A 12,194-nucleotide genomic window follows, 5' to 3' on the forward strand; every position below is an offset into this window, starting at 1 on the left:
AAAAGCAATTTAGTCATAGAGTCATAGAGTCATACAGCACAAAGACAGACCTTCGGTTCAACCAGTCCATGCTGACCATGTTCCCAAACTAAATAAATCCCATTTTCCTGTGTTTTGCACAGATCCCTCTAAACCTTTCCTATTCATGTACCTAGTAAAACGTATTGTAAATGTTATAACTGTATCTGCATCTACCACTTCCTCCGGCAGTTCATTCCAAATACGAACTATCTCCATGTGAAAAGGTTGCCTCTCAGGTCCCTTTTAAATCTTTCTCCTCTCAGCTTAAAAACATGCCCCCTAATTTTGAATTCATCCATTATAGAGAAAAGACCTTTGCTATTCATCTTATCTATGCCACTCATGATTTTATAAACCTCTATAAGGTCACCTCTCTACATCAAATGTTCTGGGAAAAAGTCCCAGTCTATCTTTGTGATTCAAACCCTCCAGCATGATGCTGGTACACAAAGTTTAGTACAATATTCCTGAAATGTACCTTTTGCAATACTTAAACTATAATGCTGAGACTTCTAATCTGGGTTAGAACATTTTTACATTTAATTTGATAGCCATCTTTTATGTTGCTAAAGATTGATGATTGCACTGATTAACTTCAAGATGGCAGATATCTTCATCCTATTCAATTAAAACTGCCATATTTTACATGTTTATATATTATTGACATCTTGGTTAGTACCTGAAACTGTGTGGCCGAATGTGGCTTAATGCCATGTTATACTTAGATATGCAAGATATCATGAAATTATAGTGTTGCATATGGAAGAACATAAGGACAAAATAAAATGAGCATGAACATGCAACTGAACAGAAACTGTCACAAATCAAAAGAAACAAAATTTAGTTGCTATAGAAGCAGCACAAAATCATTGAACGATGTCACTCCTTCAATTGCGTGTGTCTACCCTGAATGTTAAGTTGGTTGTTCTGGAGGCAACCATAACCTTAAAACCAGAATATCCAATGACGACAGACCAAGGTGTGAACTACTTAAAGGTAGCAAAATATTCAGTACATTAAACTCTCTTCTAAGACCTAAATGTCTTGAAAAACAGCCCAACAAAAATGATACGATTTGATACAAAAAAAAATCCCAGACACAAAATCCTGATTTCTCTATGCTCTGTAGTGTTGCCTTCCCAGTTCCAGCTCTATAATGGAATCATAATCCTCCACAGCTGGTTGCTGAGTGTACCTAAAATTGTTGGTAAATGAACAAAATATTTTGAAAACTTATTTCATAAGTCATAATTGTTGAAATAAATATAATACAAAATTGAAGAGCAGGAGGTAGTCATGAAACGAACATGATCCTTCCAGTAAAATACTGTTATGTTCCGTACAGCATTGGCCCTGAATGTATATCAAATATTCCTACAATATTGGACCTGTAGATATACATGGTGATTCAATAGGTGTTTTAAATCTAAATCTGTTTAACATTTTGTTTTACAGGTAACACCGTTTTCCACATGCTTGTGCTGCATCCAAATAAGAGCATGGCCTGCAGAATGTACAATTTTATTTCATCGCTTATATCCAAGGAAAAGATTGAGTATTTGGAGAATATCACCAACAAAGATGGACTCACTCCCATGAAACTGTCAGCATTTGAAGGAGATGTAGCAGTAAGATAACACAACTCTACTTCATTTAGTTTCAGACGGTGATAGTTTTTTGACATAATATTTAGAGTAATTACAGATGCCATAAAATGTAAGCTTTTGTCATGATTTTTATACAGAAGATATTGCAAAAATAATAGACCTTATCATTTAGATTGGCAACTAGTCCTCATAAAGCTTCATAGCAGGTAGAAACCATTTTTGAAATGGTAATCATTCAGTAATATAGGAAAAATACAAATAATATTCCAATACATCTCTTCTACCTTGTACAATACTGTCCACATGTATGTAACCAGCTTGGATGTTTCTCCTGTGTTAGAGTTAAAGAAAATGCATTATCTTATGTCTATAAACATCATTCATCGAGTAAAATTATTTTTCTTCAACTTTATACATAGAGCAAAGGACAGTCCAGTTGGTGCCCAAATTTGACATGTTCCATATCCGCCGAGTTTAGATTTAGTTTTAGTTGGTGAATTGCATATTCCATACGTTATTAGCTAATTCAGTATCAAATGAATTATTCTGAAGCTCAATATTTGATAGGTAATGCAATCCTTCAGTTTCCTCTCAGTACATCAGAGGCAACACTGTTTGGGCTAATTGAGAAAGGCAGAAACATTATGCATTTTATGTGATAATGTATTTTTACTGCTAAAGTGGATCTACGTCTTTTTAAGGCAACAAAAACAAGTTTCTGTTGAGCAAACAGAATGCAAGAACATAGGAACAAGAGTGGGCCATTCAGCCTCTTGAGTCTGTTCTACAGTACAACCAGATCACGTTCGATCTGTATGTCAACTCCATTTATCCGCCTTTGTTCCATATCCCTTGATACCCTTAGTAAAGAAAAACAAATTTATCAATCTAAATCTTGAAAATTTCAATTGACTCAGAATCCACAGCCTATTGGAGGAGCAAGTTCCAGATTTCCACTACCCTTTGCGTGAAAACATGCTTCCTCATTTCACGCCTGAATGGACTAGCTCTATGTTTAAGATTGAGTCCTTTTGTTCTGGATTTGGACGCAACCCACCAGATTGAAGTCTGAAAATTGAGCCGGAGTTGCTGCCAGCAAGGTAGGTTGTGGATGGGGTAACATTGTGATTGTGGAGGGAGGGGTCCAACATGTCAGTAGGCCAGATATTGTTTATGGGACCCACTGAAGCGCTCTTGGACCACTGGCACTGACCACAAATAAGTCAAGATGTAACAGTAGCCGATTTTCACTTCCATCACCCATGGAGCCATAGACTATGCAAGGTTCAACCCATCTATGAATCTCAGACTCAGTTTTTCCAGAACTGTCGACCTTTAGATATTGTAACTGGAGCAATAGTAGTCATTCCAAAAACCAGGAATCTCAACACAAAAGTGGCTGTCAACTTCCTTTAAAATATTTATTCCTTGTTGAATTCTGTTCATTTTATGCTATTATATTTAAGTTTAAACCAAGGAAGTCAATTCATGCTTGTGTACAGGTTATGTTACAAAATGGGAAGTAGCTGTAGATCGTGTCATAAATAAGTAATACTGTTCACACCACATTAGTTGTCAGGCAATTCTGCATCTCAGTTAGCTGCCCAATTGTCAACCATCCCACATCACATGAAAAATTCCACTTCAATCACTCCATGCAATACTTCATATATCAGGTGCACAATGCAGCTGGAAAGAGATAGTAGTGTGTGAAAGATTTAAAATGAATATTTCTGAATTTCGAACACAGAGTTGAGACAGATCTTGAATCTATTCAACACATGAAAAATCGAAGTTGATATGTTTTGAGGAGGACTGTAAAATGCATACTTAAGTTTTGATCTGACAATTTGTGTTACTGTACAATGTAGATAACATTATTTCTTTTTTTAAAAACAATTGAATTCCATTAAATAAATCCGCCAATTAAATAAATTGGCCGCCATTAAATAAATCCATCAATGATTTATGGCAAATTTAGTTAAATGGTATGAAAAACTATTTGGAGATGGACATCCCTTGCCTGTATCTCTGATTTCCAATCGCCCACATTCTTTTGAGGTTGGTCAGCTTGGTGCTGTACTTGGCCATGTATGAGTGTTTGAATGCCAGTGAGGAAACCATAATCTGTCATATTTCCAAGTGGCTGCTGCGATTAAATGTTCAATTTAAAAGCTGTCTGTGTTGGTGTCCAATGATCTAAGCACACTAGGAAGGGAAGCTAGGAGCATAGGGGCAGGAGTAAGTTGTTTAGTTTACAATGCAGTTAATTGTAAATGAGCCTGACGTAGCTCTTCTCGGTATGTGCAACATGAAAGCTTGGAGTAGAATGCTATATGTACATTTTTAGGCAGCTCGATTGTTATCTTTCTCCATCTGTCTAAGACCTGTCACTATGTGTCTCCATCCATCTCAACAGGAGAGATGTTAAAGTATGACAAGTGGACGTGTAATCTAATGAACAAAGGAGTCCTGCAGTGCTGGAAAAGGAAACTGGGTAGCTTCTTAGTATAAGCAGTTGGAAACAGTTTGGAGAAAAACAGAAGCTGTTGTAGGGGCTACAGCTAGGGGTGAGAAAGTCATGGTATTCCAGATAATTGAGAATAGGGACATAAATGTATATTGAAATATAGCAACACTAGAAGTCCTGACATATAGTGTGCTTATCATGGGGCTGGGAGAGTGTGGGGAAAACCCATGTTATTAATATTTACAGTGATATTCGGGAAAGTGAAGTACATGGAGTAGGTGGGGGTGAGTGCTGGGAACAGAGATGAGGTGGTGTTGCAGCAGCTTTTTTTTCCTCGATTGCATAGTATAATAAAATGACTGTCCCTCAGTGGTGAGCCTGGAAAATCTATAATATCTAAAACAGGCAAAATCTTTTCCATTTTCATGGCCATTGGAGGGTTTTTTGACTCTGGTGAAATATAAGCTTTAAAATGGGTTGTTCCACAATATGATTGTCTTCTGCAACTCCACTCTTGCCCAGTTCAAGCCCATAATTTTGGTAAAGCACACACATCAGGGTCACTGATCTTTGGATGTGTAATGACTTGCTGCATAAAGATTAATCAGTCTTCAACCACTAGGGAAAAAAAACACAAAAATGAAAACCATTCCAGTAAACTAAAAAGTCTTCATGTTTCTGAAAAAAGACACAATGTTTTGAAACTTTATTGCCTTGTATTCATCAGGACTAGTTCAAGTCAAACACTTAAAATTTAAACAAACTTGACAGTTGACTGTCAGTGATCACCTAACTGGTGCGTTCTCCCTGGCAATGCCTCTACATATCCAAGTCAACCTTTCAAGCAATCAGCACTCTCTTCTCAAACAGCATAAAATATTGTTTTCCCTTTACAGTCATATTTCTTGTGAATAGTTTTAATGAATGTTTGACAAAATGTGCCTGTTTTCAGCAATACTCAAGATCTATAGTACCAATCTAATTTACAAAGCTTTTATATGAAAAGATCCTCAAATAAATTTGTGTAATCTTGAATGGGAAGCAATGTCTTGGTCACATTAGGCTGCAAACGAATACCAAACATGCATATACAACATGAATGTTTGCAAAAGGTTGGAAAAGAAAATGATTATGTATCATTCTCAAAATACCTGCACAAAGACTAATTTCAATCATTAACCAAATCATACCTGACTGCTCTTGTATGGCCTGTGCATATATGATTGTGTCATGTATACAAAAACAAAAACTCAAACAAGAAAATTGATGCAATGAATTGAAATAAATAGACTTTTTCTTCAAAAATATAAATAAGTTTCAGAGTTACAAAAAAAATTCCCAAATCCATTTAGCTGAAGTATTGTGGAAAGTATCATTTTAATGTATTACTTTTATTAGAAACTTGCTTTCAACAAATATTTCTATAATGGCATAGAAATTTGGACAACTTGTTTTTGTTTTATGAAAGGAGTATCATTCTTTCATTGCATTTATATTTTGTTGTTAAAACTTCATTATTATTTTCTAGCTAGATTACATAAGTTTGATAAATATGTTCAATAATTCATTAGTTGTGATTTCTTGCTCCTTTCTATGAAGTCTGAGCTAATTAGCTGCAAGAAAGTTGCATCTCAACAGGAGTGATGCTGAAGTCTGATGAACAGAAGTGCAACCTGATGGACAGAAGAGTGTTAGATGCAATGTACATTGCTGTATCTTTTATGGCATTGTTCAATTGATTAGGTTGATAGTCTCCTTTTTGAAGACAATACTATTGTAGTTACTCAAAATAGCTTCAAAGATCTCTGGGATTATGCACAACTGTAAATACTGAATTACATGTACCAATCTTCTTAAGACCCTCCCAAACTGCCAGGGATGTGTCATCTAGTTATAAGAAAATAAGAAATTATGAACACATCTGAAACAGCAAGTAATAGCAATATGAAACAGAAAATTTGACCTTGTCCAACTGTTATTAGTCCTATGGGTTCAGAAAAGATTTACAAGGATGTTGCCAGGGTTGGAGGATTTGAGCTACAGGGAAAAGCTGAACAGACTGGGGCTGTTTTCTCTACAGCGTTGGAGGCTGAGGGGTGACCTTATAGAGGTTTACAAAATTATGAGGGGCATGGATAGGATAAATAGACAAAGTCTTTTTCCTGGGGTCAGGGAGTCCAGGACTAGAGGGCATATGTTTAAGGTGAGAGGGGAAAGATATAAAAGAGACCTAAGGGGCAACCTTTTCACGCAGTGGGTGGTACATGTATAAAATGAGCTGCCAGAGGATGTGGTGGAGGCTGGTACAATTGCACCATTTAAGAGGCATTTGGATGGGTATGTGAATAGGAATGGTTTGGAGGGATATGGACTGGGTGCTGGCAGGTAGGACTAGATTGGGTTGGGATATCTAGTCGGCATGGACAGGTTGGACTGAAGGGTCTGTTTCCATGCTGTACATCTCTATGACTCTATGACTAAGATTTGCCCTCACTGGCTCTCTCTACAAGAGGACTGGTCTACAGGTTTTGTAGCCTGAAAGCTGAGTGACACTTATGCCCTTCAGTGTAACACCCTTAGTTAATCATGGCTATAAACTAGCATAAGCAAACTGGGGAAGAGAAGGATCTTAGTGTAAATAAACATTCCCTGGTTTAACTGGTCATTATTTGTGGTGTGCACTGGTTTGATCTCAAAGTGAATCTGTCAGAAATTGGCAGATCCAGATCCGGATTTGTTTTCAGCTCTGTCTGCAAAATAGCCAGCAGATAAGCTAGAAATGCCATGAAGGATGCAGATTTTTAAAGTAAATATATTTTGAGGTTAAGATAGTGATTGCATCTCTTTAAGGTTTCAAAATCCAATTGTGGTTAAGTGAACAGAAACTAATCAATTAATACTTAATTGTGTTTTTTAAAATGAGATTGTTAACATTACTTTTGATTCCTAGGCTATTAAAATTTTGATTCTGCTGTTAATAAGGTATTTAATATTTATGAAGTGTTTGCCAGTACATTTCAGAATAGTGGAATTTCCTCTTTTAAAGATTATTCAAACAAATATTTGTATGTGAGCCAATATCTTGAAAGAAATGTATTTGCCTTGATTAACTGAGACAAATATGTCTTTCCTGTACCAGTGTGATAGGAACTGGGTGTACATGTACTGATATATAAATTATAGGTTTTGTTGTGTTGTAGTCCAGTTGTATGGAGAGAAATTGAACACTTGGTGCACTGATTTATTTTTGGTGTAAATTGTCATTGTTCTAGGGACAGGTGGAGAATTTCTACCCCTGATGTTCCCTGTATATGTAATGCCTGCCAAATTAGAGTTATAGGACCATGATTGTAATTGATCAGCAAATAGATGGAACTTGTACAACACATAGTTTTGAGTTATTCCAGATCTTCATCTTCCTGGCTATATCAAAATACGATAAGCATTCACCAGCCTGTGCTCAGCTCCCTTTACTTTGCCCCCTGCCACTCCAATCCTGTTTTTGGCCATCTCAGCATCAGAGCTGGTAATATTTGCCCAGGGACATGACTGCCAAGCTATGTCAGGTTTGAGGCTGGATACTCAACCTATTTTGTAGTGGAAACCTGTCAGATTGAATTGCACCCTCATAAGTTTTGAGTTATGCTTACAGAATTTAGGAAGTATACCTTGGAGTCAGAATGATGTTAACTTCTGTATTACAGATTGACTTCAGTGAGTGAGATGAGACCTGTAGAGAGAAAAAGCAAGTTGAAGTTTCAGGTTGATGGCATTTGATCAGATGTTCTGGTGAAAGGTTATCAACATGAAACAATAATACTGCTTCTCTCTCTTTCTAGAGATGTTATCACTCTGGTGAATGTTTCTTGCATCTTCTGATCTTCTTTCAAATTTACAGCATCTACAGTGTTTTAAATTTTGTTTCATTGCAGGTAGTATTGATCAATTAAGTACTTCACAACAAATCTTGATCCCCTTCATTGTACAATAAATGTCCTATTTTTATATGGATACAATAGCAATCTATCTGCTATAGAAGAGAAGGTTATGTTGATTGTTGACTGAATTTCAAGGATGCTGCTGAGTTACAGATTCCTGTACCTTGACACTTTTATTTCGACAAATTGAGGCAATCAGGAGAGTAATGGATGATTAGTTGGATAAAAATATTGTACAAAGGTTATGGGGAGAAAGCAGGAGATTGGCAAAAGGTAATGATGCTCATTCGATGAGCTGCTGCAAGGACAACGAACTGACAGTCATACTCTTGCTCCATAACATTCTATGATTAACATTCTATTTGAATTTTAAGATTAATTTTGAACTCTAGTTCACTTTATAGGAGTCTGCGTTTACTCACCTGGACTAGAATAAATAGGCTGGCCATGCATTTAAAATGGTCTGTAAACACTGTTACTTTTAAGGGACCTGAGTCCAGCTAATTAATGTAAGTCAGGCTTCCATGTTGTCACTGGCATTCCATAGACCTAGTAACCATTGGCTTAAGCAGGATGCAACAAGCAAAAGCTGGCCCACACCACCAGACCTGCCAAGAAAGAAGCAGACTCCCTGAAACATAAGTTTAAAACTGACCCTTGTAGGGCTAGGAGGAGTTGAAAAGTCTGAGCCTTTGCTGCCCCAAGCATAATTTCTTCTCAATCTTGAGAACTTAGTAAATATCCATAAAACTTTGCATCAAATTAAAGTATATGGGATCTTTAATGCCGACTCCACTTTTCTACCTACTCAAAACAAACTCCTGGTTAAAATTGACATCAATTTTCAAATTAGGAATGTTTAGTAATTAAAAGAAAATGCTAATTTGTCTGTTCATGTCAATTTGAATTAGTAATTTGTTCCAAGTTGAAGAATTCCTTTGTTTTTCTTTCTCTTTGTGCATTAGAACTGTAGCACATTTTATATTTACCTGACTCAAGATACATTTTGTGTGCTTTTGTTGCAGATGTTCAGTCATTTCATGAAGAAGAGAAAACAGATTTATTGGGCCTTTGGACCTGTATCATCCACCTTGTATGATCTGACAGGAATTGATACGTGGGGTGATGAACTCTCCGTCCTTGACATTTTATGCTCTAGCAAGAAGAAGGAGGTCAGTTATTTCGAAATACTAACTTGCTGGTAGAAATAGCAATATATACAACACAGCTAAATAGAAAGAATTGGCATCACATGAATCAACTAGATAACAATGTGTTTTTAGAGACAGAAGATATTGTAATAGGTAAGAAGAAATGAATTAGAAAGGAGGATGAAACAACATGAGCAGTACCAAAAAGAGAGAAAATAAAATGTGATTGACAGTTGCTTTTTTTAAAGTACAGAAACTTGGTATCATGTTATAGAACAATGATTGGTGGTTTATGGTTCAAATGTTAACACTGATACAACAAGTAAATATGTCAACTATAATAATATATACAGAAGCATAATGAAGTAAACAAAAAAAACCCCTCCAGATTATAGGAGAAACGGATCTCTCTAACTTCTGTGTGTACATTATGACTTTCGAGAAGCGGGAGGCCATGAGGGCTGATGCCCACACTTTGGATGTGGAAATATTGCGATCTTAAGCAGAAAGAAAGAAAGGTCAAAAACTGATCATCATAAAAAAGCTGCTCAGAGCAATGCTCATGAATTCCAGGTTTCCCCAAAGGTGTGTTGACTTTTTTGTCCAGAACCCAGGAGTGATTTCAGCAGGCCTCCCACCATATTTTTATTTTGGTGGTGTTCACATGCAGGGATGCTTGTCAATAATATTCCCTCTAAGCTGTGTGCCGCCACTTTAAGTTACCATACTAAAAAAATCTGAAAGGCCTGCACTTAAGAACACAGCCGAACCACAAATAGAAATCTTGAGGGAATATTGCCTTTTATGTGTATAGAGAGTCCCTTTAGCTCAGATGATTGTAAAGGAACAGGCAGCCAAGCATTGCAACTTGCTCAAGAGTAAGTCTCAATTCAATTTCATGGAACCGAGTACTTGAAACTATAAATCAGAACACTGGCTGAGCATTTTAAGCAATTTAAGTCTTTTTTTTAAAAGAAATCACTTAAAACCCAGGAAGCATAACCCAAGGAAGCAGGAAATAATGAAGTTTTAATAAGGAGCATTTTTTTCTAATAGCAGGCAGGTTGTTGAACAGTGGATTCAGATTTCTGGTGGTGGGCAAAAGAAATTAGGATAAATATTTTTACAGAGCAAATTGTTACGATCTGAAATGGTGTTGGAAGCAGAGTCACCAGTAGTTTTATTCAGGCAATTGAGTGAAATGCATTGATAAAACATGTTGATAGTGAGAGTGAGTTAACATGGATTTATGCAGCATTTATTGAAAGGTCTTACCTAACAAATTTACTAAGCTCTTCAACGACAAAACAGACCTACTGACAATGGACATTTTGTGAAAAGTATAATCCAGAAATTTCAGATGAGGTACATGGGACAGTGAACTTTCATCTCACAATTCAATCTGCCAATGAGCTATTGGAGAGATTTTGACCACTGGTAGCACTGGGACAGGGGGTCTGAGGTGGATTGGAAAACCATCAGACCTCTGCACTGAGGCTAAGGTGACCTCAGCTCCATATTGTTTATTCAACTCCTGCCCATGACAGGATTGGTATGAAAAATATATAGCCTTTAACATTAGAAATGAATGGATGATTCTCCCAGGCACCTGAATTTTAGAATTGATACACTTAGGTTTCAGCAAGGGTATCATACAAAGGGTCCATGAGACAGTAAAGTGAGCAATAGCAGGCAGCCTTTCAGGTGGGTTGAACATTAATAAGTCATGGGTCAGATATTTTGACCAGGAAACAACATTTCTAAATTTTCAGATTAAAAATTACCCATTCACCTTTAGCAGGCTTCTGTGCTGGAGATTCCTGGAAGAGGTGTTCTGTTACAAATGTATTCAGGAATCCAGCAGCAAAGATAGGTAGGCACCTCAAAGCACCGGAGAAATACCACTACTGGTACCTTTGCAAGATCTTCCAAATCCAGCTGCATGAAAGTTTGTCAATAGCAGTATCCTCTGTCAAGCTAAGTTACCCAGCACAAAAGCACTAACTAATCATGTCATTCATATGCATGACACCAGATTCCAGAAGGAAAAACACTCATACATGGAACCCAGTCAGCACAGGAAACTCCTAAGAAGACAATGGAAGCACTTTAGGAATGTCATCAAAACTCTCTGAAGAGATCAAACATCTCTGCCAACTCATGGAAGATTCTGGCTTGTGATAAACCAAAATAGAAATAATTTATTTGGGAAGGCACAGAACACATTGAGATGCTTTATTGAAATCATACAGAGATGAGTTTAAGGTGTCAGAGAATGTACAAATCTCCAAACACCTCATCCATTCAAACCTGCCCCACAAGTGGCAGGAATTGCAAATTGGATTGGACCTATCAGCCTTCTCACAACCTATCGAACCAGAGTGGAATTTTGTCTTCCTGGATCCAAAGCCTGTCTAACATGATGTAGTGATATGTGGTGCTATGTAGTTACCTGAGAGCCATTGGTTTCTCCAGCGTAGTCAATCTGAAAAGTTACATTTCAATGGCTGTGTAAGAGTGCAATATGCCAAAATTGGTGACAATCTGAAAACTCCTGTCAGTGCTATTCCCTACCATCCTCCAGTCCTTCCACTCCCTCACTTCCATAATAATGTGTGTTTTGAAGGAAACTGTCAACAGAAGCTTCATACTGGTCAGTGCCAAAGTCCTGTTTATGTGATGGAATACTTGTTCCACACTGGTCAGAATAGTCTCAAGTCCTGGCTGAAGAAGAATGGATTACTCCATATTCTAACACATTGAGCACATACTTTCTGCTCCATGTAACTAACAGGTCTAATGTAACTAAGGTTTAACAACCTTCTTTGGTGGCCCGGACCTTTAATTTATGAATGTTAATTCATTACAGCAGTGTTAATATGTGATATCCCCTCTCCAGTAAGCTGACATTTGCAACATTGCATCCCCTTTCCTTCACCTACACATTTACTTTTGGGTGATTTTATTTGGTGAACCACTCCTACAATGCACATGTGGTGTCAATCTC

At 37.1% G+C, this 12,194-nt stretch overlaps 1 protein-coding gene across 2 annotated transcripts in view; it reads left to right on the plus strand.

Annotated features, from left to right (window-relative positions):
* Positions 1 to 12,194, plus strand: part of LOC132821895 (transient receptor potential cation channel subfamily V member 6-like) — a 124,030-nt gene that overhangs the window by 79,758 nt on the left and 32,078 nt on the right. For both annotated transcript variants that reach the window (XM_060834822.1, XM_060834823.1), the window contains 2 exons: positions 1,477 to 1,649; positions 9,062 to 9,208. In XM_060834822.1, coding sequence (XP_060690805.1) covers positions 1,477 to 1,649; positions 9,062 to 9,208 — 320 coding nt within the window. The remainder of the gene's footprint in view (positions 1 to 1,476; positions 1,650 to 9,061; positions 9,209 to 12,194) is intronic.

Source organism: Hemiscyllium ocellatum, chromosome 13, assembly GCF_020745735.1.
Source record: "Hemiscyllium ocellatum isolate sHemOce1 chromosome 13, sHemOce1.pat.X.cur, whole genome shotgun sequence".
In the NCBI taxonomy this organism is placed as follows: Eukaryota; Metazoa; Chordata; class Chondrichthyes; order Orectolobiformes; family Hemiscylliidae; genus Hemiscyllium; species Hemiscyllium ocellatum.